The sequence below is a fragment of the Malus domestica genome, chromosome 12 (genome assembly GCF_042453785.1).
Source record: "Malus domestica chromosome 12, GDT2T_hap1".
NCBI classification, from domain to species: Eukaryota; Viridiplantae; Streptophyta; class Magnoliopsida; order Rosales; family Rosaceae; genus Malus; species Malus domestica.
Genome location: NC_091672.1, coordinates 1,699,071 through 1,727,027, shown reverse-complemented (window position 1 = coordinate 1,727,027; position 27,957 = coordinate 1,699,071). Strand labels below are relative to the sequence as shown.

At 37.9% G+C, this 27,957-nt stretch overlaps 5 protein-coding genes and 1 non-coding gene across 8 annotated transcripts; 3 read left to right on the top strand and 3 right to left on the bottom strand.

Moving 5' to 3' along the window:
* Positions 1 to 797: 797 nt before the first annotated feature.
* Positions 798 to 5,056, top strand: LOC103449388 (histone deacetylase HDT1). Its single transcript, XM_008388707.4, has 10 exons — positions 798 to 891; positions 2,670 to 2,737; positions 2,846 to 3,051; positions 3,178 to 3,191; positions 3,279 to 3,332; positions 3,433 to 3,545; positions 4,002 to 4,109; positions 4,235 to 4,322; positions 4,518 to 4,653; positions 4,747 to 5,056. Exons 1-10 carry the CDS (start codon positions 879 to 881, stop codon positions 4,808 to 4,810), a joined length of 864 nt encoding a protein of 287 aa, XP_008386929.3. The 5' UTR covers positions 798 to 878; the 3' UTR covers positions 4,811 to 5,056.
* A 1,801-nt stretch (positions 5,057 to 6,857) lies between these two features.
* Positions 6,858 to 10,026, bottom strand: LOC103449387 (splicing factor U2af small subunit B-like). The gene is made up of 5 exons (XM_008388706.4): positions 9,630 to 10,026; positions 9,444 to 9,530; positions 9,268 to 9,349; positions 7,762 to 7,888; positions 6,858 to 7,676 (listed from the first exon to the last, which is right to left on the bottom strand). Exons 1-5 carry the CDS (start codon positions 9,867 to 9,869, stop codon positions 7,235 to 7,237), a joined length of 978 nt encoding a protein of 325 aa, XP_008386928.2. The 5' UTR covers positions 9,870 to 10,026; the 3' UTR covers positions 6,858 to 7,234.
* A 9-nt stretch (positions 10,027 to 10,035) lies between these two features.
* On the top strand, positions 10,036 to 10,118 carry TRNAL-UAA (transfer RNA leucine (anticodon UAA)). The gene has a single exon. It is a non-coding gene; the product is annotated as a tRNA-Leu (tRNA).
* Positions 10,119 to 11,115: 997 nt separating this feature from the next.
* Positions 11,116 to 14,719, bottom strand: LOC103449384 (enolase). The gene is made up of 15 exons (XM_008388705.4): positions 14,542 to 14,719; positions 14,143 to 14,206; positions 13,947 to 14,011; positions 13,788 to 13,835; positions 13,582 to 13,668; positions 13,401 to 13,481; positions 13,051 to 13,233; positions 12,714 to 12,788; positions 12,540 to 12,602; positions 12,372 to 12,449; positions 12,057 to 12,251; positions 11,878 to 11,928; positions 11,639 to 11,779; positions 11,491 to 11,547; positions 11,116 to 11,370 (listed from the first exon to the last, which is right to left on the bottom strand). The coding sequence occupies exons 1-15, from the start codon at positions 14,605 to 14,607 to the stop codon at positions 11,290 to 11,292; spliced, it is 1,335 nt and encodes a 444-aa protein (XP_008386927.3). The 5' UTR covers positions 14,608 to 14,719; the 3' UTR covers positions 11,116 to 11,289.
* A 6,608-nt stretch (positions 14,720 to 21,327) lies between these two features.
* On the top strand, positions 21,328 to 22,521 carry LOC103449382 (peroxiredoxin-2E-2, chloroplastic). Its single transcript, XM_008388703.4, has one exon. It carries the CDS (start codon positions 21,576 to 21,578, stop codon positions 22,275 to 22,277), a length of 702 nt encoding a protein of 233 aa, XP_008386925.1. The 5' UTR covers positions 21,328 to 21,575; the 3' UTR covers positions 22,278 to 22,521.
* A 290-nt stretch (positions 22,522 to 22,811) lies between these two features.
* On the bottom strand, positions 22,812 to 27,708 carry LOC103449383 (pentatricopeptide repeat-containing protein At5g12100, mitochondrial). 3 transcript variants are annotated; one of them, XR_011573984.1, is made up of 3 exons: positions 27,556 to 27,708; positions 23,938 to 26,774; positions 22,812 to 23,421 (listed from the first exon to the last, which is right to left on the bottom strand). XR_011573984.1 is itself a non-coding variant. In XM_070809642.1 (2 exons), the coding sequence occupies exon 2, from the start codon at positions 26,631 to 26,633 to the stop codon at positions 24,129 to 24,131; it is 2,505 nt and encodes an 834-aa protein (XP_070665743.1). In that variant the 5' UTR covers positions 26,634 to 26,774; positions 27,556 to 27,708; the 3' UTR covers positions 23,860 to 24,128. The 3 variants fall into 3 exon arrangements, 1 of the variants encoding a protein (XP_070665743.1); XR_011573986.1 differs by having other exon boundaries at positions 23,962 to 26,774; XM_070809642.1 differs by lacking the exon at positions 22,812 to 23,421 and having other exon boundaries at positions 23,860 to 26,774.
* Positions 27,709 to 27,957: the final 249 nt, after the last annotated feature.

Sequence of the window (27,957 nt, the reverse complement as noted above, 5' to 3'; positions counted from 1 at the left end):
ATTATATTTAAGAAACAATGTGCTTATTTTGCTTTAAGTCCAAATATAATGAATTTCACTATTTCTTTTCTAGCTTACATTTAAGAAACAATGTGTTTATTTCATTTGGATCCAGAAACAATGTGTTTTTTTCATTTGGATCCAGAAGCAATGATTCCTTGTTATTATTGAATAGTGTGCATATCTTAAATTTATTTTCTAAAGAAACAAACGATGAACTCCACCGACGAAGAAAAATTGAAAAACAGTATCTCGAATACACTATGAATAATAATGACAATCACATTTCAACGAAATAATACAAAATATAAATTAAATAGCATGAGGATCTATATTTTTGTTTCAAAGAAGAAGAAGAAGGTCTGCAAAACAACGATGAACTCCATTAACGACAAAAATCTAGAACTCAACAAAAAACGTTAGGGGTAAAATCGACAAATCATAATTTATTATAGTTGGACCATTTTTAATTGGACTACTTTAATATGGGCTTTGTACTAATCATTAAACAAAACTTATAACATGGTTTTTTTTATTAAAACTAAAACTTTTCAAACCATTTTTTTTAGTTTTCCTTAAATTTATTAGCGAGGCTGCCAAATATATCTGCTTGGGCTCTTGGGTTGCTTCTTGTTAGATTTTGGGCCTGATTTGTCAAATAAAAACTGGATGTCCAAAAGACACCTTCTGGGCTGCCCAACCGAGCGGGAGTGTGCCTATTGACACGTGTCACTTCCTCACTCTGTGTCGCACTGTGGAGACCCCATATAAAATGATCCGCCTCGTTCCTCAAGATTAAAATTGTCACCAAAAAAGAAACCGAGAATTCGAAATTGAAATTCAGCAGAGCATTCTAGAAAACCTAGCACTAGCAAGCAATGGAGTTTTGGGGTATTCCTCTCTCTCTCTCTCTCTCACTCTCTCTGTAATTTTGAAAACCCCTCTGTCACCCTGATCGTTTGATTTGTGGGGGTTTTGTTTCCTCGTTGCTAATTTTGCATTTTTATTTCTAACATTTTCGCCGTTTGGTTGCCTAGAAAATTCGAGGAAATGAGGGTTCTAGTCTGGTTAAGTTTTGATGCTGTGGGTATAAGCTCGTCGGAAGTTTGTAGCGCTTGAGTTAGGATTTTTAGCCTTTTTTATCTTATATATATATTTTTTAAATTATTTTTTATTCTAGTATTTTTCTGGCTCCATGTTCTTCATTTAGAAATTAATTTACTGTGCTGGTTTGCTGAGAAAATAACTGAAAATATTATTTGTCTGATTGTTGATTTGTTAGGGTTTTGTTTTCTCATGTAATGGTTATTCGAAACATTTTTGCTGTTTGATTGCCGAGAAAACTAGGGAAAATGGAAGGACTAGTCTGGTTAAATTTTCGTTGCGCTTGACTTAGGGTTTTTGCAACATCCCAAATCTCCGGGAGTGGATCTTTATACGAATATTCTCATCTCTATCTAGCGCAAGGCATTTTGGAAGCCCATTGGCTTCGAGGTTCATCGTAACTCCGAAGTTAAGCGAGTTCGTGCCAGAGTAATGCTATGATAGGTGAACACTGAGAAGTTTTTGTGTCCAGAAACAAAGCCATGGGGGCGTGATCGGGCTCAAAACGGATAATATCGTGCTACGACGGAGTCGAGTTTGGGATGTGTTGGGGTCCAGGCCAGAATGTGATAATTTGTTATCAGAGTCAATCTTTGACCGGAAGTGTGCCGATAAGGACGTCGGACCCTTAAGGGCGTGAATGGTAACATCCCACATCACCTAGTCTAGGAGAGTGGATCCTGTAAGCTTTATATGCCTTATATATATTCTCATCTCACCACGAGACCTTTTGGGAGCTCATTGGCTTCGAGTTTCATCGAAACTCTGAAGTTAAGCAAGTTCGCGTGAGAGCAATTCCATGATAGGTGATCCACTGATAAGTTTTCGTGTGAGTTATTGTAAACAAAACTGTGAGGGCGTGGTCGGAGCCTATAACAGATAATATCGTGCTACGGCGGAGTCAAGTCCAGGATGTGGTGGCGGCCCGGGCCGGAATGTGACACTTTTTAGCTTTTTTTTCTTTTTAAAATGTTTTGATTAAGTATTTTTCTGGCTTCATGTTGCTTATTTAGAACTTATTTCACTCTGTTTGTTTTCCGAGAAAATAAATGGAAAATATGTTTAGTCTTGTAAATGCACGTGTTAATTCTTTGTACATGTTGGAGATGTTATGGTAACGAAATTATAATCATTGTATTTCGTTTTGAACCAATGTAATGTGCTTGTGGTGAACACAATTGTATGTCATATATTTTAAGGATGCTTTGTTATCTGTTTAGGAATCTCGTTTGTGTTTTTTCCATAATTGTTTTTGCATCGGGTTGATGTGATTCAGGAATCTCGTTTGCGTTTAATTTTAATATATTATAAATGCGGCATTGATAAGTACACAAGCTTGATTTAAATGATTTTGATTTGTTCTTTTTTTTTTTTTGGAAAATAGGCATCTTTTTCGTGTTCGGCATGTTTGTCACTAAATGATACGGTTTTCACTCTTTGAAACAGAACTTTGATGTCTGTATTCATTCTGAAACTTGTGCCACATCAGTTTCCATCCCTTTTTTATTTTCTGTGCTTTCAAATTTGCAGTTATTAATTACTACTTATTGTGACTCAATGTCCAGGTGCTGAGGTAAAAAGTGGTCAGTCTCTTGTTGTTGAACCTGGTAAAAAGCTCCTGCACCTTTCACAGGTACTCAGCGAGCTGTAAAATTTTGTGACCATTAATTTTTCATTTTTCTGTTTCTTTTGCCTTTAATATATTGCGAAAGTTGGTGTAAAAAGTATTTTCGTAATGCAGGGTTGTCTTGATGACCTTAAGAAAGCGAAGGGAAGCGATCCTATTTCACTCTTTGCGAAAATTGGCGATCAGAAGCTTACCCTTGGATTTCTTTCTGCTGATAAATACCCGCAGTTAATGTTTGATATTGTGTTTGATCAGAAATTTGAACTATCTCATAACTGGAAAAATGGGAGCGTCCACTTCACTGGATACAAGTCTTTGGGATATCCTTTTTGTTAACGTCATTTCATGTTTAAATGGTGTGTCTTACATTGTACTCATTCTTATATTATTTTCTTGATCATTAAATTATTTGTCATCTCCTTGACTGTATTATGTTTCGTTTTCACTAATGAGGAGTCCGGTGAGTCACTGTTATGATATTTGGTTCTATCATAGTTCTAACTTCCAAGTGCATTTGATTCTTAAGTTGATCTGTTTTTTCATCTAGATTCTGAAGAGGAGGATGCACCACCTATTAGGGCACCTACTCTGGTTGATAAGGGTAAAGATATGCTAATTCATTTTTTATAACTGGGATTATTTGAGTTTTATTTTTCTTTTCAATAACTTCATATTGTGATTTGGAACGAGTTGTCTTACAGGAAAGGCAAAGGTGAATGGTACTGAGGTAGCTAAGAAACCTAGTATATCTGAGCAAAAGGAAGCTAGTAGTGATGATGATGATGAATCTGACGATGAAGAGTTTGGTGCTCAGGTATTCACATCTTTCAATTCTGTTTGAATTTCCTTTTCAGTAACTGAAATATTTTACCATATGTGAATGTCTAAGGTACTTTACCTACCATGGTTAATTGATAAAAGCACATCTGAATCAAACATTTCTTTGCCCATCATTTATGTAGTTTAGGTATATTTAATCATGGTGTTCCATAACAAATCTGAACAGAAAACGCTTTATTTAGGTGTAACTTTTAGAAATATAGATCCTGGGGTTGGGAAATAATTACTTAGGTGTGTACTTGTGCTCAGAAATTTCTTAGATGTGACTACTAGTAGTTTGACATTTAAAACATTGAATTGGCATTCATGCCATAATATTCTGTTTACAGCACTCTGGAATGATCAACTTCTTGCATTTGAAAATGATTACTGAATTATTATCCGGAGACTAGAGTACTGAATATATCTTCCTGCCTGAGTTGTTTTACAGCCCTTGGCTGAGGGAGATAGCAGTGAAGATTTTGACGAAAGTGATGATGATTCTGATAGTGACGATGAAACTGATGACAGCGATGAGGATGAAGAGACTCCGAAGAAAGTAATAGCACTCCTATTATTAACGCCTTTACTTTTTGTTGTTGGAGTGCTTATATCCCTTCTGTGTTGTTATCGTTATCAAATTATTATTGCTAAGTAAATTTATTCGTCTTATTTGTTGTCAAGGCTGATGTTGGCAAGAAGCGACCTGCTGAGTCTACTAAAACACCTGCTAATGACAAGAAGCCAAAGTTTGTTACTCCTGAAAAGACCGGTCAGTTCTTTGTCTTCCGATGCTATTTTTTATGCTGTTACCATTTTAAACATTTTGATGTTTGCCGTGGAAGACACATATTACAAAGTTTTTAATAAATTTAAACGTGTAAACATGGATTTGTGGTGGAATGTGCTGACATTTGTATCATTTTTGAAATGGAGATGTTTAATTGACTGCTAATTGTCTGTGCAGGTAGCAAGAAAGGCAGCGTCCACACAGCGACTCCTCACCCTTCAAAGCAGACTGGGAAAAAACCAGCTACTTCCGACCAGTCAAAGCAACAGGCTCCTAAACCAAGCGGTGCATTCCATTGCCAACCCTGCAACAGGTAATTTTGTTTTATTTTTCGGAAAAAATTTCATTCTCGATAGTGTCTGTCTCTGCATAAACGGAATTGTAATTTGTACTGTTCTTTACGCAGGTCGTTTAACTCCGATGGTGCGTTGCAAAGCCATGCAAAGGCAAAGCACAGTGCTGCAAAGTGAAAGGCAGATTAGTCTCCAGCCTCCACCATCTTGATGTTTTGGGATTCATGAGAAGGAAGAAGTAGATTTAGTAAGATGAACGGAGATATTAGCGTATTATTCGTTACTAACTTAACTGGTTCGGTTTGAACCGGCGTGGATGAGAAACTATTGCAGTTGATCTGGGAGGCATTTTGCTACGGTTATTTTGATTTCTATGGTTTTCGAATTTGAGACGTTATGAGGAACCGTGCGCATTTTTCCGTATAGTTGCTTGTCACCTTCGTTTCTTACCAAGAATTGGTTGTTTCGTTAGGAAGCTGTTAGGGGCCTTGGCCCATAAGCGGCTTTGCATTTGTTAGCGTAAGTCCTCAGTTTGCTGTTTTCGACTGCCCCGGGGGTGCCAAGCTTCTCCCGGGAAAGTCGAACTTCCGTTGCGGATGAGGAAGGATGGTTATAAATTGTCTAATTGTTGGAATGGCAGTTAATTGAAAGTTAGGAACAGATTCAATGAAGAAGGCTACATAAAACAAATACAAAGAAAATCGAAATAAATACTCTAAATGTCAAACCATTGTTTTTACTTGTTGGTTGCTGATGAGGTTGCGGATTGTCAAACCGTTAATCGACCGGTTTGGGATTCAATTTCCACTCAAAATGTAAACTTGGATTAAAACGCAATATGTTTGGTTTGATTCGGTTTGGTTCGGTCTATTCAGAAATCATCTTAAACCGATTTAGGTTTTTGATTAAAAATAAAATATTTCGAACTGTGTAGAAATATTGTTAATTATTAATTTTTTCACTTGAAATTTTGTTGTTGCTTATCACCCTTTTACTAGTTTGTATCATCACATGTATTGATATCAACCCTTAACATGATTAGATTGTTAGGATGTTAAATTTTAAGTTGATGGAATGTTGAATGTTTGTTAGAACACTAAATAATTACAATGGCAAATGATCGCTTTTATGGAAAGCACTTCTACTCTTAAGCACTCTTACAAAAAGCTACATTATTGTACTATTTTTGAAAGTGAGTGACACTTGGCACACTGTTTTTGAATGTAGGTGTCACTGTTTAGCTTTTTCCTTCACATGTTGCTTTCGCTGTTTACCATACACTTAACTATTTCTTCTCACAACTGCTTATTCTCACTTTTTTTTTCGAAGCACAGTAATACCAAACTAACCTGTTTCATGATAAGTTGTTAGAATTGTAATGTTTAAGTGGATATTTTTTTTGCACACTTGTGTGCAATAAGGAAGATTCCGAGACTTGCTTGGAAGCCGAGGCGCACGCCTGCTGTACGAAGGGGAGTTTCTTGTCTTAGCAAGATAAAAACTGGGGGAGAGGAACCTTTCCGGACTCAAACCCACCGCATCCTTCTTCTGTGAAGGCCAAGTCGGCGTCGTCGGCCTTCCTGCATTCCTGCAGTCAACGTTGTGCTTCCCCGGAGTTGGCTGGTCTAATTTAAACATCTGAGAACACTAATCGAAAAAGAAGAAAATAAAACATGGGAAGCTTGATCACGAAGCCAACTCCGGGGAAGCACAACGCCGATTCCGGGAAGGCCGACGACGCCTTCAAAGAAGAAGGATCTAGAGGATCCGTTGGGTTTGGGTCGGGAGAGGATCCTTTCCCCAAAATTGGGAACGCCAGTCCGTTCTGCCCTACACAGGGTCGAACACCAGTCGAATCTACAAGCGTCCAAGCTTTTAAGGATTGAAGAAATCTCGAGTTTTAGGATCCGAACTTTTAACGATCGGAGTATCATTCTCTCGGTCACAGGTTTCCAGTATCCAATCCGAAGATTCAAGTTTCCATCTTAAAATGTCGAGAATTGGAGAAAGGTTTACTCGGTTCGGTTCATCAGCTGATTCACTCCCGCCGGAGAAAAAGCTACGCAGTTTCGACAAAATTTTTACTGCGTACCGTTAAGCTAGGAGCCACATTCGCAATGACTTGGCTGGTGCTGGTAATCCTGTTTTCACAGGAACCCAGGAGTTACTCCGGAAAACAAACTATCAGCACGCCTACTACCTACGAAAATACGAAGACAGGAACTTACGGAAATAATAGTATATAACCATCACCCGAATTAGCAAAAGCAGCAACAGAAGATCACGCTAACGATTCTAACGACATAGGGTGAAAAACTTAACAAGACATCTCAGAGAATATCTCAATTCCGGTAAACATTCATGTCTCTTACTTCCCGTACACTAGGATCTTTCCTATAATAAAAACTCGCCATTCCAAGCGGCAGACTCCTAAACCAGGATCGAGAAATTACCTTACTGCCTGCAAAACGCTTCACACCGAATACTGAACATAGTTCTTGGACAACAGCCAACTTGCATACAAGTAACACGGTAAGCTGCTTGAGATAACTGAGTCTTGATCTCAGAAGCAGGTAGCTCGACTTTGCATCTATCATGCTACTACCTGTGTTGGTGCTGCTGAGGGTCGTCGAAGTACTGATCATTGTTCTCTGCAGAACCATCCCATTGATCATCATGATTGTTGCTGTTATTATTGTCATCATACTTATTTCCAGAATCCACCTTTTCCCTCTCCTTGTTCCATTGTTCGATCTTAGCCCTTCTTTCGGCACTACTTTCTCTGGCTGGAGGACTCCTCCTTCGCCCAGAGCCCACAGGGCTTCTACTTCTTCCTCTACGCCCAGGACTGCGGCTTCTAGGCCTCCTGCTTTTATCATTGAAACGATGATCTCTCTCATCTTCTCCTCTTCTACCGAAACCACGACCTCCATGTGGGCGCTCCTGATAACCACCACGATGATGCCTTTGAGGACTGCGGCTTCTGCTTCGACTGCGACTATGCCTTCGCTTGTTTCTCCCAAATAACCGCCTCCTCAACTCCCTAAAAAAGGACAGATGTGCTATAAACAAAAAAGTCATAATGAAAATCATGCTGTTTGCAAAACATGAGAAAAGTACCATCTCACCTGCTAATTTTCTTCAAGTGCATGAAGTTGCAGTAGCCACCTCGATTGCATACATTTTCCTCATACTGCCTACAGGTAGCTTCACGAAAATCCGTCACCGGGGAAAAGTCAACGATGATGGGACGCCCTAGAATGTTTAACATTCATCATATTAACAAAACGTTAGTAATTGCATGATGGCAGTAATACTACTACTACTACCAATAGTACTATCATTGTATAGAAAGAAGAACAATAAAAAGATCAGGAATAATAGGAGTGGCCACCACCACAACCGACCGACAAAAAATATTGAAACTGTCCTGACTCCAATATATGCAATTAAAAGTAACTCAAATTGACCGGAATCCTACCGATATAATTTTGAGGATAAAGCTTCATTACACCAACTAGCAAATGGTTGTAATGATTAACAGTTTTACAAGTTACTGAGGAATTAAATACGTGTGCTCTCGTTTAATGGTCCAACAACTATAAGACAACCATGCAGTCATTTCTACAGATCAAGTTTTATAGTTGATGTATGAATCATCTACAAACCATTATGTAACAACAAAATTTTTAACCTTTCTTTCTTCTTCTTTAAAGTAAATTTTGTAATCTACTAAAGGGTAAACTTTATGGCCAATGGAAACTCCCCCTTTCGGCCTAGATATAAAGATGAATAATGTATGTTTGAACCAGAAAAAAAAACGTAGAACTAGACACGTGTACACATATAAGAACCAATCCGTCTCTGTAATAGATAAGCATCAATTCAAGATTAGTCCAATTAAAGGAAAAACAAGAGTACAGCCAATATACACATATCAGTGGTTAACTATGAATTACCTGAACAAAATGCAGTTCATCAAATCATAATCTAAGATGAGTAAAAGACGGACCAAAGTACAATTCTTGTAGCTCAGAAAACCTAATTCGGCCGTTCCAACCCACTTGGGCTAAATTGGACATGGTCTGAAACTTTGAATCTCAATACCTAAAGACCTGAAACCAGATTTATTAATTAATCTTATTTATGGAAATAGTTTATGATAATACCATGCCAGGAAATAATTATGCAACACCATTACAAATTGAAATTTGAGTAACTCACTCAAAGGATTGCAAATCTATTAAATAAGTATTGTTTTCTAACAATACACAAATAGAAATTTCTTCTGTGAGATTGTGTGAATGCGCGATTTGAGTTCACTCGAAATCCAACTGTCTCAAGGCCATCCCTGATAGACAGCATGTTTAAAAATTCAACCAATCGAAAATGCGAAATAAACCCAGTCCGCTTTTATAGCTTGACTCTAAGTTGGAAGTTCAGCAATAATGCGCAAACTATAAACACTGAACTGTAATGTAGCACACTACATCTACCGATCATGAATCAATCAAAAGACAGGAAAGTGACTTCAGCGAAACATATTACAGCGGCAGATAAAGCCACTATACCATCACGACTATCGATCGTGTTATCCGTAACATATCAAGATAAGATAAAGGAGGGGAACTAACCTGCATAGAACCTCCCAGTGAGATTCTGAAGCGCAGCTTGAGCATGTTCTTCCTCCCTGAACTGAACGTACACATTACCAACCTACTCCCATAAACACATGAACACAACCAATCAGTCCAACACCAAAGATCAAAAATTCAAAAACAAGGAGACACAGAAACTCTAGAAATTATACCATGTGATCAGCCAAATTGTCACAGATATTCAAGCTCTCGATTTGTCCGTACTTACTCAGCTCCTCAAACAGATCCTCATAAAAATCCTGCATTCGAAACGAAAATCCAATTCCGATTCAAACCAAAATATATGTATAGATATATGGTGAGAGAGAGTGAGAGAGAGAGAGAGAGAAATGAGTGACCTCGAAGTTGTCCTGGATCTTGCGGGGATCAATGGCTTGGCCCTGGGGGTCGACGCCGGGGTTGGTGAGCATATCAGGGTGCTGGTACATGTTGGAGAGGAGGAGGGTGGGGCTGATGCTGGGCTTGGTGTGGAGGCGGGAGCAGCGGTCGCCGTGCCGGCAAGCTCCGATCTTGAAGTAGAAGGGGCAGTTGACGCGGTCCTTCTCGGTGCCGAAGATGGATGCTAAGTGCTCCGCCATGGCTGTGACCTCCGAATTGTGATTGTTTGATGCCCTTGACCTTGTTTTAGGGTTTTATTTAAGTTTTATGAAACGCGCAGCGATAGCAGCAACACCGCTATTGTTCTTGAATAATCGCCCCGTTCAAACTAATAAACATAATATTTTGGTGAACTATTGTCGTCAAGCAGGTTTGCCCGAGAGGTTAAGGGGGCAGACTTAAGATCTGCTGTACATAAGTACGCGTGGGTTCGAACCCCACAGCCTGCATTTTTTTTTTATAATTAATTTAGGTCTCATCGTCTTATATACGTTTTTGATGTGTTACTTGGTAGGACTACTTCTTAAGGTTTTTAATTAATTTAGGTCTCGACGTCTTATATACGTTTTTGATGTGTTACTTGGTAGGACTACTTCTTATTAATTTAGGTCTCGACGTCTTATATACGTTTTTGATGTGTTACTTGGTAGGACTACTTCTTAAGGGCAACTCTCGTGCTCAATGGGACTTTGTGAGACCAATACAAGAGTATCTCTGCGAGCGTACCTCGACGTCTATGATGTTTATTCTCTATGGTGTGGCACTTGTGATAAGCCACACCATAGGTTAGTCATACTAAGTATCGAATTTTGTCATCAATCTTTACAATTATGATGTTTCTTATCAATCTCACTCCAAGTTGAACTTAAAAACATTGAAGCGTTCTTATCTATCACAAACCAAAACGAAAATTATGAAGTTTCTCATCAATCTCGGCCCAAATCAAACTTGAAAAACATTGAAGCGTTCTTATCAATCACAATCCAAAACGAACTTTTGAAGCGTATTGAACACGGAGACGGAACGAATTCTTGAAGCATATTGATCATGAACACGTTTCTCCGAATCAAAAGAAATCAAATGAAACGTTCCTTCTTGACTAAGATTGATAAAAACAAGAAAAGTTTAACGAAAAGCTCTCGACACTGTTCACTTTAACGAAAAACCACATTTTTACACTAAAAAATCAATCCTGATAATATTCACTTTACCTTTTATTTTGTCAAAACTCAAAATTTTCAAATCTTCTTCATTAGTTTTTCTTAAAAACAATACCCAAAAGGGTGTAGGAGTAACTTGACATATCGCTCGAAAAGAGGAAACAATAATTGCACAGCGAACACTGAAGCAGAAGACGAAAACTTGTTCTTAAACACAGCACATTCACAAGGCGATTACCAAAAATTAGGCAGCAGCAAACACTTAAAAAAACAACTCAAAACAGAGTACATAGTCAAACATGCTTACTCGAAAATTTCCAGTGTACTGTTTTCAAGCTCTCAGAACAAAACTTATCTGAAAATTATTGGAAAAAGGGTTTCAAGTTCCACATAACTATTCCCTATGTTGTGAAACTCCGATTTCTCACATCCCGCAAAAGCTTTGGAAGCACTTCATAATCTAATAGGGCTCCACGGGCACACGGAACTTGGCTCCAGCATACACTGCCTCTGAACCGAGCTCCTCCTCAATTCGCAAGAGCTACATATATAAAACATGAGATTTTTTCAGAAATTAAATTATATAACTACTGAACGAAACAATGACCAAAGAAATTTAACAAAATCATACGAACACAAAGAAACTGGTGCTGGTACGAACCTGGTTGTACTTGGCAAGACGCTCTGACCTACAGGGAGCTCCTGTCTTGATTTGTCCCTGAGAAAATTAAAGAAAAAAAATCATGAGAACAAATGAGGGTGTTTGGAGAAAACTGAGGGATAACATAGATTTCAGATCAAATAATTACCGTGGCCAAACCCACGGAGAGATCAGCAATGAAGGTATCCTCGGTTTCTCCACTGCGGTGGCTGGCCATCACACCCCATCCAGCTTTCTTGGACATTCTTACAGCCTCAATGCTCTCAGTTACGGATCCAATTTGATTCACCTGTATTCCAAACAAGATTAAAAAGGGTTAAAATTTTCATGATGGTAAAAAACACAAACTCTAGTATGATCTATTAAGGTGTGAGATCCCTGCCGTACCTTGAGAAGAAGAGCATTGCAAGATTTCTCCTTGATTGCCTTCTCAACCCTCTGAAAATGCGAAAAGGAGAAGTAGAGATGTCAATAAAGTTAGGACATCAGAAAGAAACATTAAATTGATTCCCCTTTTCTCTCGGGAGAGAGACAAGGGGAAAACATCGCTTAAGAGATCAACCGACCTTGGGGTTGGTGACCAACAGATCATCTCCCACAATTTGTACTTTTTCTCCAACTTCAGCTGTCATCTTGGCATAGTGTTCCCAGTCATCTTGGTCAAATGGATCTTCAATTGAAACAATAGGGTACTCACTTGCAAATGACTTGTAGAGGTCCTTGAGAGCATTTCCTAAGATCTTTTGGGAACCGTCATTTTTCTGTAGAAAAGACGATAGAAAATTAAGTTAACAATTAATTAAGAATAGACATTTTTCGAGGTTGGATAAACAAAAAAGCGGCAACACAGATTCAATGGAGGGGATTGTAAAAAGGCAAACCTCTTCCTTGAAGTTCAGATCATAGGTTTTATCTGATCCATAAAACTCAGATGCAGCAACGTCCATTCCAATGACAACCTGAAGAAAACAAAAAGAAATTCTGTTCATAACTATTGCGGAGTCAAAAGAATTTCTTTGTAATAGAACTTTGGGGAGAAATAAACTTACTTTGCCGGTGTATCCAGCCTTCTCAATGGCCGTCTTGAGCAATTCAAGACCTTCCTTGTTCTCCTGAACTCATGTAAAAATAATGATGATTTCAGTACACAAATGTGCAGGAAATAAAAAGGAACAAGTAAAAACTTCAATTGAATGATTAGGTTTCTTAAAACTATGGTTAACCTGGATGTTAGGAGCAAATCCACCTTCGTCACCAACATTGGTTGCATCCTGACCGTACTTCTTTTTAATCACAGACTATAGAGAACACAAGACAGTGGTCAGTGAGAAATTAAGAAGCATAACTGAATCATGCAAGCATGCTCAACATATAAAGGGCATGGATGCTGAAAATATAGCGGGAAAGTAACGGCATGATTTAGCAGAAAATTCAGGAAAGAGAAATAATAAAATCTCCTCATTCGCAAGGATCCTATGATGATCTTATGAATTACAGAATAAGAACAATACTTTCCCACAAAAACTCTAAACTTCTTCCCTCAAGGAAAGGGTAACCCACCTTAAGGTTGTGATATACTTCCACGCCCATCTTCATGGCTTCCTTGAATGAGGAAGCTCCAACAGGAAGAATCATGAACTCCTGCATTGCAAGCTTGTTTCCTGCATGTGATCCACCGTTGATGACATTGAAAGCAGGAACGGGCAAAACTAAGTTCTTGTTGCCAGCAAGATTGGCAATATGCTGCGATTGAAGAGATGGCAACATTAAAATCAGACATGTAATGAAAAAGATACAGATAAAAAACGGAAAAAGCAATTCATCCAGTCCTTTAACACCTAACACTGAACAATAAATAGAAAAGAAGCGCAATAGATATAATCTGATTCTGATCTACACGAAGCTATTACCTTGTACAGAGGAATTTTCTTGACGCTAGCGCCAGCCTTGGCGACTGCAAGAGACACGGCCAAGATGGCATTTGCACCAAGCTGAAAAACAAAAGTATATCCAAGTTAGTTTGACTGACAACTCCTACAACCAAAGATTTGCACATATAGGCCAAACGTAACAAGCACAAATATGTTATACCTTTTGTTTGCACCAACCCCACTCGTTAACAGTTCCATCGAGCTGTTGAACCATGAAGTTGTCAATAGCAGTCTGTTCACTTGGGTCCTGTATGATGCAACAAGAAATCCAAGTAAAACGTTAAAACGGAAAATTTCAAGGTTCAAAACAATAAATCGATTAAAACAAACACATTATACAATAGCACGCGAGTAAATTCAACCAACCTTGCCGATCAAAGCAGGGCCGATGATTGAGTTGACATTGTTCACAGCCTACACACAACATAAAGGTTAGTAAACCAATCACAAATACATCAACACAATGTTCAATCTGGGTGGTATGCAAAAGCAAATTAACGGCAAAGCGATTTGCTGATAGCTCACCTTCGATACACCCTTTCCGAGGTAGTCTTTACCTCCATCGCGCAACTCAAGGGCCTCGTAAACTCCTGCGAGTCAATGAGAGTCGATAAACCAGATGCATGCAAGCCAACAAACAAGAATTGCACCATACAAGTTCGAAGAACCATATCGTTTCGAAGAACACGAAAAACATAACAGATGGATGAGAGAAATATACCGGTGGATGCACCACTTGGAACGGCGGCTCTGGCCAAAGTGCCATCGGACAGTATGATATCGACCTGCAACAAACACACATCCATTTTTTAACTTTCCATCGCACAATTATCGATTATTATAAAAATTAAATTCAACAAAATTACGGACTAAAAATTTGAAATTAAAAAAAATTAAATTCGGAAAAATAAAGAACAAATTATTTTTTATGTAATCAAACACCAATCAATCTACAGAATACTGGTAAATCTGCATGTCCTGATTAAGAATGAAACGCATCGTTTTAATCGAATCGAATGGGAAAAGAGGATTGCGATCAGTGATTGAACAAGTAGATCGGGGACCTAAAAACTATCGACGAGAGAGAGAGAGAGAGAGAGAGAGAGAGAGAGATGCGAACCTCGACGGTGGGATTGCCACGGCTGTCGAAGATCTGCCTAGCCTTCACGCTCTGGATCGTCGCCATGGATGGATGCAGAGAGAGAGAAGTGAGAGAGTGTGTGGAGAAAGTGAGATGGGAGAGAGTTGGTAAGAGGTTTAGTTGGGAAACTAAGAGACCGGCATACTTGTAGAGGAACTTTTGCTTAATTACTTGCTTAATTACAGCCGTCCGATTTAATCTTTTAGGTTTAGCTGACTCCTTAAGCAACTTTTTTTTAAGAGTAAATTGTAACAATAGTTCCTGAACTTTAATCAAATTAGAGCAATTGTTCCTCAACTAAAAATTCATTACCATTGCTCCCTCAACTTATCAAAATGTGTAGCTATAGTCATTTTCATCAATTTCTTCAAAATTTTGTCAAAATATGTTATGTTGGAATAACCATTTATATAATTAGGGTCCTCAACTCATCAAACTGTGTAATTATGATCATTTTTGCCAACAACGTAAAAAATTTTGTCAAAATGAGTTATGTTGGAAGGACCATTGCTACAATTTAGTTAAAGTTAAGGGACCATTTCTCCAGTTGAATTAAAGTTGAGGGACCAAAGATAATGGATTTTTAGTTGATGGACCATAGCTGCACGTTTTGATGAGTTGAAGGACCAATGGTAATGAATTTTTAGTTGAAGGACTATTGCTCCAATTGAGTTAAAGTTAAGGGACCATAACTACAATTTACTCTTTTTTTAATGTAACTTCTAACGAAACAATTCTGGTACTATTTACTTTTAACGAAAAATTACATTTTTATATTTTTCTGGTATTATTTACTATACCTTTATTTGTTACTTTTCATTAAAACTAAAGTTTTTTGGATTTTTTGTTAATTTTTTTCTTTTTAATTGGGGTTAGAAAATAAAAACATAAAATGCAACAAAATTAAATAAATATATAAATAAAAGAACAACGAAAAATGGGTAGGTCGTTTCTGACTTTCTAGTTGCACGTGGTGTGGTACGTATGATTTTTAATTTTTATAAGGTAAAATCACACTTTATTTTTTTATGGTATAAAAAAAAATTACAGTCATGAAATTTAATTCTCATTTTCTTTTTTCTTGTAAATAAGGAGTTTTATTTGTTGTGCAATCCAAGACTTCTAATTATTAGGTAAGAATATAAATGTCGTCATTATTATTACCCTATTCACTTTATATATCATACATTATAAATGCAGATCATAGTTTAAATTTTTAATGATTTGATACAATCGTTGACAATAAAAAAGGGAACAACTGGTTAAATGCATATCATAGTTTAAATTTTTAATGATTTGATACAATCATTTACAATAAAAAAGGGAACAACTGGTAGCAAATCACGGTTATCCATTCTTTTCGGGGATCGGGAAGACTCACTGAGACATTTCAACCTCCCTTTGGCCATAAGTCTGACTTCCACAAAAGCAGTGGGTTTCAAACCCAAAACCTCTAATTTTTTATTTGAATGAAGCCTCGCAATCTACCATTTACTACTGAGCCACCAATTCGTGGTTGAATTAGCACTCAATTGATTATAAAACATTTATGGTACTCAGTTTAGTAATTTTCAATTTGAAGATTGGTTTTATTTCTATAAATGTCGTCTCGGCTTTTAAGTGAGATATTTTTTATATTATATTACATGAATCCTTCATGACTTATATTATATATCAATTGAGGACGTATGTTTTTTGTTTTGTGTTTTTTTTTTCAAACATATATTTTCTATAATAATATAGTTTTGGTCAAGCATACATTTCTGTAATTAAGAAACGAAGATGACAACATGATTTCAAGGTTGCTAGTAATTTATATTTATTGGCTTTCGATGCGGATCTGCCAAGGCATATTCTCTCCTGCGGCATGTTACGGGTTGACAAAACTGTAACATCTCTGCACTTCAAACTCTTTTCAGTTTCTGCATACCTCATCGAGTGATATGTGTCCTGAATCTAAAGATTGGATCATTTAAATTGAATTTAACGGTCTTTATTAACTCATTCGTTTGCCCATTTTACAAAAATTAAAGGCTTCAATATCTCTTTCATACAAACCAAGAGTCTGAATTTTCAAGTCTTTAAGCTCTAAACACTTTTAGAGATGACTCAAATTCAAGACATATGTATTGACGAGAAATTTTTCTATGTGTTCGAAACACAAGTCCATGCACCACGCTTCATAATATAAATAAGAAAATATATATATATACAGCATTCGTTATGACACGTGATATATGAACTTGTTTCCGAATATAATGAGTTAATTCCATCCCATAGAATCCATTTCTAAGTTATCGGCCTTATTTATTTCAATTAATTAATAATATTGTATACTTCCATCTTTGATTTGACTCCAGTAGTCTAAAGTGGTTGGTTCTCTCTAAACATTAGCGGTTTTACTCTCTTTTTTTTAATGTATTTTTCCATTTAAAAATTGGTGGCTGAATGCGCATGGGATTGCATGCTTGTATTTTGTTAAGACTTTGTGGCATAAACTATGAACTTAGACAATAAAAAAAATATTTATTTTATTTTATCAAACAAGTCAACAATGCTTAAATAACTTTTGTTCAAAAAAAAAAAACAATGCTTAAATAACTTGAAAACTATGGACTGATAGTTACTTGGTAGATGAATTTTGTAATGAGAACCTTGGCTCGTAGGAAAACAAAAGACTATGGATCATGAGTACACATATATATAGCATTTCAAACAAATATTCCTTGTTCGTTTTGTCCGGGTGAAAAGTTCGCACAGGCGGTGTTGAGTGCCACTCAGGTATTACGTCGATCGGTTTATGTGCATCAAGTTACTATCTAGTCGACTGAGAGGTTATCAGAGGCACTATTCAATCACTTTTTCGGCCTTCATGGATCAACTTACAGAGGCGAAGCCATGAAAGGATTAGGAGGTCCAAGTCCATCCTGACATTATTTTAACGCATAAAAATTTAGTGTTATACTTATGATTTTCAAGATTTTTCGTAGGCTCAAAGTCTTAATTTGACCTTTACTTTAATTTATTTCGTCGGATTTGATTTGAGGTTGGTGGTTCCTATGGAGTTCAGGAAATCTATTGATTGTGAGTTTTGAGCAGGACTTTGGTTTAGGAATTAGTGAAGGGAGGGAGGAAGAAAGTCATAGAGGCTTAGGGTTTAGGTTTAAGGAAGAGGATGATTAGGATGACACCAAACCATACCTAAATGATGTTGGTCAATTGCTCACTACATGACAGAGTAATTTTTGTAAGATCATAAGAGGGTTTGGAATTGAGACATTTGGACCCCTCATAGGCTAAAATTATGGCTTCGCCACTAAACTGACCACTTTGAACTTTGAGGGATTCACCATTGGCTTGAGTACTATCACCCAATAATAGGAAGCTAAAAATCATCATACTATTTAGGGTTTGTTTGAGATTGTTTATGTTTGAAGCATTTCTACTCATAAGCACTCATGTTAGAAGTGTTTTAATTAGAAATACGTTGAAATTTCTATTGAGGGTCTAAGTAAAACACTTGAAAGTTCTTCTTAATGAAGTGTATGACATGTAATTCTCTTGAAAGTGCTTGTACGATTCAAAAACACTTTTAACTTTTTATGTTGATCGTGAGATAGTGCATGTAATCATTTCACAAGCAATCTCAAACATGACTCTAAGGTAACATATTTGAATGATTAGCGCCTCAAAATTGTAGTTTAGTACATCATGTTGCTAGAAAGGGTCAACTTGAAGGATTTTTTTTTTTTTTTTTTTATTCGAATTATATTATAATTGAATGTAGAGTAGGGGAGAGGGGTGCAAACTTGAGTGTAGACGTAGTGGGAAAATTAAAATACTCTAACCAACTCCACTACGTGTATTTAATATTCAAGAAGTTTTAAATTTTGGATTATTTGTTAATGGAAACAAAAAGTGAGGTTAGTTTGGGATCTGATTAACACAGGTCGATCATTGATTTGTTGGCCTCTACTATTATCTTGTGAGTTATGACTTGGACTCGAACGTTGTTTGAAGTACACCCAAGTTTCATCTATGGACACCTATTAATTTTATTTACAAGACTCTTATACTCATATGCAAATTACCACAAAAGGGCTTAGTGATTTATTCATGAAAATAATTATTTTCTTTGCACACCTATAGGGTTTTAAAACAACTAGCGTGATAATAAAATGACCGATGAATTATGCGACGGTTGCATTTTACTTTACCGTGCTAATCTAAACTTCACAATGATGTCCTCCTCTTCATAATTAATACAAGAAAAATAAGTGTCCAAAGAAAATGAAAGATAGGTGTCCAAAAAAATTCATAAAAAGTAAAAGAAGAGTCTTGTTAAAAGTTTAATACATTATTTAAATGTGTGACAGTAAATTAAGCGTCTAAAAATAAAACATAAATGTACACAAAACATATAAATTAACTTTAATTCGTTTCGCAAGTAGTTTTTTTATCACAGTAATAGATATGTGTTTAATCTTTACATGATGACGTGAATTTAAACTCCAACAATGACTAACCTAATAAAAAAATTTCGGTTGACAAATGAAAATAAAATAAAATAAAAACCTTTAAGTCGTTTCACTTGGAACCCGTGGGCTTCACAAAGACATGCAACCAATGTTTTCGCTTTTTAGTTCAGTAGATTGACAACTTTTGCAGCATATCACAAGGTGTCAAGGAAAACACGTGCTCTCACGTGACACGTGCTGACATAAACCTACACCTGTGCCTCACTTCTACTGTAGCATGACAGTACTTAAACTCTACTACTACACGTGTACACCATCACTTCTTTTTGGTTTGAAAAGAGGAACCAGGACGGATCCATTCCCTAGGAATCCTGTAATTTTGTCCATTTATCATATATCATGCAGTAAAAAGTCATTTAAAATTTAAAATTTAAATGTAAATAGTACCTAACGAAAATTAAACTCACAATATACGATGAACGGATAGAATTAAGGGATCCTTAGGGAATGGATCCGGCGAGGATCCTAATTCTGAAAAGAGAACATAACTTTGGATCAGGATCCTCTCCTAACCTTAAAAAACCAAGTCTGTTGAGCAGGCGATCGTAGTAATTGAAATTTGATTCAACGGTTACAAACAGAGATCCTTTAAAAGTTATAATAATTGTAGTCGTTTGATCTAATTCCAACGGTCACGATTGTCTGCTCAGCAGACTTAATTTTTTAAGGTCGAAAGAGGATCCTGATCCCATAACTTTGAATGAGTTCGGATACTCTTTGTGAGGATTCCGGAAATCCTCCAATCATGTTCATTCATTATATATTATGCGGTCATAAATTATTGTATTTAAAATTAAATATAAACAATACCGAATGAAAACTAACTACACAATATACGATAAACAAACGGATTATAATTATCGGAATCCTCACAAAGAGCGTTCAGAGAGTATCCTCATTCCATAACGTTGGACTTCCATATGACCTTCAAACCTGCGGGAGTGAGCCACTTGTAACACAATTATAGGCTGCTTGATAATTATTTTCAATTTTTTATATTTAAAATATAAAATAAAAATGACTCTGTTTCAATATTTGACATGAAAATTTGAAGTAGAGTAAATTGTAGCAATGATCCATCAACTTTAATAAAATTGGAGCAATGGTCCCTCAACTAAAAATTCATTATCATTGGTCCCTCAACTTATCAAAATGTGTAGCTATAGTCATTTTCATCAATTTCGTCAAAATTTTGTCAAAATAATTTATGTTGGAATAACCATTTATATAATTAGGGTCATTCAATCCATCAAAGTGTGTAATTATTGTCATTTTCGTCAACTACATCAAAAAATTTGTCAAAACGAGTTATGTTGGAAGGACCATTGCTACAATTGGGTTAGAGTTAAGAGACCATTTATCAAGTTGAATTAAAGTTGAGGGACCAATGGTAATAGATTTTAGTTGAGGGACCATACCTGCACGTTTTGATGAGTTGAGGGATCAATGGTAATGAATTTTTAGTTGAGAGACCATTGCTCCAATTGAGTTAAAGTTAAGGGACCATAACTATAATTTACTCTTTGAAGTAAATACCAAACAAGTTTTTCAAAAAAATAAAAAACTGTATAATGAATTGAAAACTAAAAACTATAATGAAATGGTTATCAAGAGCTAAAAACTACATAAGCCACACTTTGTCCTTAAAAAATGTTCGTTTTCAACAAATATTATGTCAAAAAATGAACATTTGGATGCATTAAGGTTTGAGTTTCGCTGTCAGCAATCTTTGTTTGAGCGCAATCTATAAGTTTTTACATAAAATTATACCTGTGACAGTTGACAGTTAGGCGTCACAATTTATGCACTAACATTTGTATTTGGACATTTTCACATTATGTGTCATTTTTTACAAAGAAAACAAGAACATATTTGAATTATATTTTCTATTTTTCATCATAATTCCTAGCTAAAAGCATTAAATGTCTTGTTTTTGTGTAAAAAATGACACATCATTTCTTCAAATGAAAAGATCTAAATACAAAAGATTAATGCAAGTATTCCTAGCACTCCTCTAATACGTAATAGGGCGATAATCAATCGAACTGAAATGAATTGTACTGAGGAGAATTAAAGTTTGAATTTTCACTATGAGTTTTTTATATATTTTCAATACAACGATATTCTACTGATGAATTGTGAATTGTGAATTGTGAATTGTGTTTGTGGAGAGGACACATCCGAGTGAATATATCCAAGAACATGTCATATATATATACGTTGATATTTCTTATGGGGGCAGAGTTGGAGGTATATGAAAAACTCAGATACCCACACAACAGAAGCTCCAATAAATCCCATCCATCTGACCCTTTTCACAGCCACCTCTCATTATTTCCTCTGCCCAAAAGCCCTTAAACCCAACAAACCCAGCAGGCATACCCAACAAACCCAAAGCTTACGCCTCTCTCTATCTCTCTCTCTCTCTCTCTCTCTGAGACTCACTCTCTCACTCTAAAACTCAAACCACCAAACATGGCAGCCTCCCTCACGATCTCAAGGCTCCTCACAGCCCCCAAGTCCCTCGCTTTCTCCACCACCACCGCCGCCGTCGCACCCAAAACATCTCTCTTCTCTCCCAAATCCTTCTCCTCCAAAATCTCCTACACCCCTCTCCCCCTCAAACACTCCCCCCGCCCAAAACCCCTCCTCCGCTTCTCCACCACCGCCTCCAAACCCATATCCGCCACCATCGCCGTCGGCGACAAGCTCCCCGAAGCCACCCTGTCCTATCTGGACGCCGCCGGCGACGTCCAGACCGTGACTGTCTCCGACCTCACCAAATCCAAGAAGGCCGTCCTCTTCGCCGTCCCCGGCGCCTTCACCCCGACCTGCTCCCAGAAACACGTCCCGGGATTCGTGGAAAAGTCGGGGGAGCTCAAGGCGAAGGGCGTCGAGACCATCGCCTGCATTGCGGTCAACGATGTCTTCGTGATCAAAGCGTGGAAGGAGAATCTCAACATCGGTGACGAGGTGCTGCTGCTGTCCGATGGGAACGGCGATTTCACGAGGGCGATCGGGGCGGAGCTCGATTTGAGCGATAAGCCGGTGGGGCTGGGCGTCAGGTCCAGAAGGTACTCGCTTTTGGCGGAGGATGGAGTTGTTAAGGTCTTGAATTTGGAGGAAGGCGGTGCCTTTACTTCCAGTGGAGCTGAGGACATTCTCAAAGTGATCTGAATTTGCTTCTATCGGCGGCGGCGGCGGCGGCGGTTAGCAAGTTTTTCCTTTTTACTTCTTGGGTTTTGTTTTTAATTTATGAGTATAATACTGTGTTGCCTTTGCGGGCTTGTAGCTTAGTTGGTTAAGAGTAGCTTTGCAACCGAGGTCCTGAGTTCGATTTTCCGCTCCTTCAATTTCGCTTGTATAAAAAAAAACAAAGAGATCTGGTTTCTGTTTAATAAAATCAGTTGGGTTTTTCTGATTTGATGAATGTAGAAAGTTCTGGTTTTTGAAATTTCGTGATGAATTGTTTGTGTTTTGGGATGGTAAAATTTGGTTTGATGGCCTGTTTGGAATTGCTTTTCCATAAAGAACTATGCTAGAAGCGCTTCTGCAAGTCAAAAACACTTTCAAGTTTTTTTCTACACCATGCAGTCGGAAGCGCTTTTGCTATGCAGAAGCAATGACAAACATGGCAGAAATGAAAGCAAACCATAATAAAAATACCAACCAATATGAAACCCTAAACAAGAACCCATTGTAGCTAGATGATTTTCAGCTAATGTTCAAATGAAGATTCTACCTGTCTTTGCAATTGAAGTTGGGATATTGAATGTTTTCGGAATGCTTATCCGAAAATACACGTAGTTCCTTGCTTACATGGAAGAAGAAGAGGATAAACAAGGTACACAGCAACCATAATTCACTGTACAGTTATACAGAGTCCTCGAAACTTACGTCTTCAACGTATGTCTCCGTCTTCAGCCCCAGAATCATCGTCATTAACGTTTCTCCGCATCTGAAGCTGAGCATAGCTTTCCATCCCGGAGAGCATAAAAGTTGAAGAGAAAGGAAGGTTCATAGCCGGGTTACTGGTTCAGCAGTACTTCTATACGGGTTATCTTGGCCAATTCTTGCACCGTGGACTTGAGCACCAAACATCTGATCCCTACACCTTTGCAACGGAAAACACATCGTCATTAGAGCTGCGATCATCCATTCCGCTGACCATTATCCGGGCTCTCGCAACCTCACCTCCTTTTGAAGAAAACCATGCTCGAACATTTTCCTTCACCCCAAATATGCACCAGTGGAATCCTGTAAATATCTTCTCTGGTCCTTGGAGGTTATGCCAGCAATCCAGCGCCCCTGTGAGAACGTACTGCAAGAACGGATACACAAGATTAACATGAAACAAACCTTCAAGGACATCATCATTTGTTCTAAAATTTTCTAATCAAATAGCACGAGATTTTCCCAACGCGTATATAAAATTCATGTACGAATTTCTTTCGGCGAAACTTTGTTTTCAAGGCTATACAGAACGGTCACAGAAGGTTAGATGTTATAGCAAGGCAAAGAGGCAGAAACAACCACAGTTGAAAATCTCCCAGGTACAACTCAACCTTCATATAACCTATTAATATTTTAGCAATACACGAATCCATTGGACTAGATAACTTCGCCGTGCTGAAAAGCGTGGATAATCAACGATGGAAAACAAGTCGTAAGTTAGTGTCTGTGTGATGTTAGATGCATCAACGTTCTACAACATACATTCCATTTTCCAGCAGAAGGAACAGCTTTGAAGACTCTTAACTTTTCGGAACGCTAATCCAAAAGCTTATTCAAATTGAAGACGAATGGGATAAACAAGACATACAGCACTAAAACTCACAATAAAGTTATAAAGATACCATACATTTTTGGCCGGATTACTTCTGAAATTATCTGACCAAGTCCTTTTTGGAGTTAACTGTGCTCCTCTTCAAGGATATGCCAGGCTGCCAGCACAGACGTACGCTAAGGATACTTGGTTACTGGTTTTGCAATATTCTTATATCTTGGTCAATTCTTGTGCTGAGAACTTCAAGAATGGCAAACATCTGTTCCCTTTACATTGGCAACAGAAAACACATCCTCATTAGAACTGCAGTCATTCAATCCTTTGACGCTCATTTCTGAGCAGACAATCTCGGCCTCTCGCAACCTCCCCTCCTTTTGAAGGCCAGATGTAAGTTCAAGGCACGTCAAGGCGTTTAGAAGAAAACCATTCTTAAACAGTTCCCTATACCAAAAATATGCACCACTGAAGTCCTTCAGTTCGCAGTGTCCCTTAACAAGTAAGTTATACGTATCAGCTTTAGGAGCCAGTCCTTGAGCCTTCATATCATTTACTAAGTCCTTTACCTCTGAAATTTTTCCTTGCTTGAAGTGCCCCAGAATCAAGCTATTATATGTCATCCTGTCAACATAAATCTTCTGGTTTACCATCTCAGAGTGCAAAGCAAGTGCCTTTTGAGTGTCTCCATGCTCTGCGTAACCATGGATGAGTGCATTATATACAATCCGATCAGGAACCAAGCCCATCTGTAGCATTTCACTATACAGCTTCTCTGCCAATGCCATATCTTCCCTGCTACATCGACTAATTAGAGGATGATATGTATACAAAGTAGGTTTCATGCCCAGACTCTTGATAGTTTCATATAATTCCAGACATTTCTGGGTGTTTCCTGCATCAGAATAACCTGAAATTAGGGAGTTGTATGTAATCACATCTGCACTATAACCGCTACTTGTAATTTGAGAGACATAGTCTTCAGCTTCCATCACCCGTCCTTTCTTGCAGAGTCCATGAATGAGTGCATTGTAGGTTACAAGTGTTGGATTTATCCCAGTTTTCGCCATCTCATCGAAAAATCTGAAAGCATCTTTCAGATTCCCCACTGTAGATGTACCACCAATGAGCATATTATATATTTGTGCATTTGGCAAAACCCCTCTGCTTACCATGTCCCTCAGTACTATCTCAGCTTCAAGAAGCCTCCCGTCTTTGCATAAACCATTTACAAGAGAACCATAGCTCACAATATTTGGCTTAATCCCCTTATTTTCCATCACTTCAAGAATCTGGAAACACTTATCAAATACGCACATCTGCCCGTAGCCATTAATAAGGATGTTATACGTCTCCAAATTTGGAATAACTCCCTTCTTTGCCATCTTCTTCACCCATTCCTCAGCCATACCCATATCCTTTGTCTCACAGACCTTGTCAATCAAAGAATTGAAGGTGATGCAATTCAGCTTCAACCCGCGAACTTCCATTTGTTCAATGGCCAAGATGGCTTTGTCTATCTCACCAATTCGACAATAACCACTGACGATAGTATTATATACTACTACATCTGGAACAAAACCAGTGTCCATTAGTTTCCTCAAAACGTCCTCTGCCTTCTCAATGTTTCCTTCCTTGCACAAGCCATTCAACAAAATGCTACAAGTATAACTATTAATCCTCACACCTTTCCTGTTTGCTTCTTCAAATAAAGCCAGTGACCCCTCACCATCCCCACACCTGAAATGCCCATCAAAGAGTATGCTATAAGTAAAACCATCAGGCGCAAAGCCGTGAGCTTCCATCTCTTCTAAAATCCTTTTCGCGTCCTCCATTCTCTTCACCCGACAAAGTCCACTAAGCATTGTATTATATGTGACCATATTAGCTTCCACATTCTCATCCTTCATCCTCTCTCTCAATTCAAAGGCCTTCTCCAACTCACCAACCTTAGAATACCCATCAATCATCGTATTGTATGTAACCAAATTTGGGGCCACCTTTCCCTCAACCATCTCATCAAACACCTTCTGTGCATCCCTCATTTTCTTCTCTTTACACATCCCGCTGAGCAACACATTATACACAAACACACCTGGACTCATCCGCTTCATCTTCATTGAATTCACTAGCTGATCAGCCCTTTCCAGGTCCCCTAACTTTACAGAAGCTTGTATTGCCTTCCCATACGTGAACTTATCAGGTCGAATGCCCTGACCGGACTCAAAAATCTCCGAAAACAATTCAAGGGTCTTACCAAACTGTTTCGAAGTCACCAAAGATTCAAGCATCACATTGAGAGAAGCTAAGCAAGGGCGTGCACCACTTTTCCTCATCAAACTGTACAATTCTACTGCTTCGTTCGGCATCTTAGACTCTGAACAAGCCACTAAAAGCATGTCACAGAATGCGGGTTTCATGGAGGGTGCAGAGAGAGAAAACAAGGTGTAGAGCTCAGTGGGGGAAGAGAAGGGTGAACTGGGGAGAATGAGAGACTTGATGAGCCTCCGTGCGGTTTCAGAACGACCCTGCTGAAGGAGGACTCGGAGCTTTTGGATTTGCTCATGGTGTTGTTGCTCCTGGAGGTTGGTGGGGTTGTGGTTCTCTGTTGGGTCTTCAATCTGGGGTTGATGAGTTTGGTTGGCAAATGAGTCTGTGCAGAGATTGAACGAGAGAGGGACTGAGATTGGATTTTGGGGTTTGTTGAGGGCATTCAATATGGATTTCCGATGAAAGAAGAGGCACCTTGCCATTTTCAAATTTTCAGAGTCTGTAGTCAGTCATGAACCCAGGGTTTAAAACTGCAGAGGGCTGAACATCAAATCCAAATTTCATTAGCAGAAAGATTTTGTCAAACTTTCAACAGAGTCCATTGTTTCTATGGCATTCCCCACCTGTTGATGACAACCAAAAAAAAGAATGAATATAGGAAAAAATTAGCACGACAAGTTACCATCGTCACTAAACGTCTGGCTAGCTGATCTTGCTAGCTCTAATTACTACTTTGGGAAATTAGAACAAAGCCAACACAGTGTTAAACTACAGCATATCGTTAAAACAATTTGATCTCCTATAGGTCCAGATGATATCTCAAAATATTACAAATAGATGTACTGTTAAAACTAGGACAAATACATGTATAAGCATGTGACATTTATAATCCGTGTTATCTAACATTTTGCGATCCATCCCTTACAAACTTGGCATCAATCCCTTGGGACGTGCAAATCGCTCGACCAAACATAGCCTATAGCCTACACCTATTGGTAATGAGGGGATAGAATCCAAATATACAAATCAGAACGTCACGAACGAGAGCTACACTCACAAATTCTCGAGAAAAACAACATACTTGGAAATTTCTTAACTTAAAACTCAACAGTCGTTCCTTCAAATCTCATAAACCCTAAACACCCACACTCACAAATTCAGTCAATCTCAACATAATTCATAATTAACTTCGTCAATTCTCCAACGCGGGATTGCGAGACAACTAAAACCCATCAAGCTTACCGTGACTGAAAGAGTGGCAGGCTTGAGGCAACTCGAGAGAGGAAGGCTACTGAATTCAATGATTCAGGTTCAAAATAATTCAAATCCCTAATTTCCCCAATTCTACAATCCCTAAACCCTAAAATTCAAGAACAAAAGAAAAAGAAAAAGAAACACACTTACATGAGGGAGTGAGCAGCAATCCAGTTTAGCCACCGCCTGGAGGTGGAGGAGAGGTGCAGACACAGCTGAGTGCAGAGGAGGAGTTGGGACTTCGATTGACCTTCAAATTCCCTAAATCCCTATTTTTTTATTATTAATTCTATCGTAAAACCCTTCTAAAACCCTGATTAATCTTTTCTGCATAGCCCATGTGTAAAGTAGGTCGGGCTGTTTCATGGGCTTTTTCGTTGGCCCACTAATTGTTGTTGTATGAGTTTCTTTTGGATTCACAAATCATGTAAATTTGAGCAAAGTCTTTGATGTTAATGTGGTTACAGTTTCTGTCAAAATTAAACACGTAATAGACACGTGCTTTTAAAGTGCTTAATTTTAACGAAAATTCTTATAGGCTTGAGATAAAGA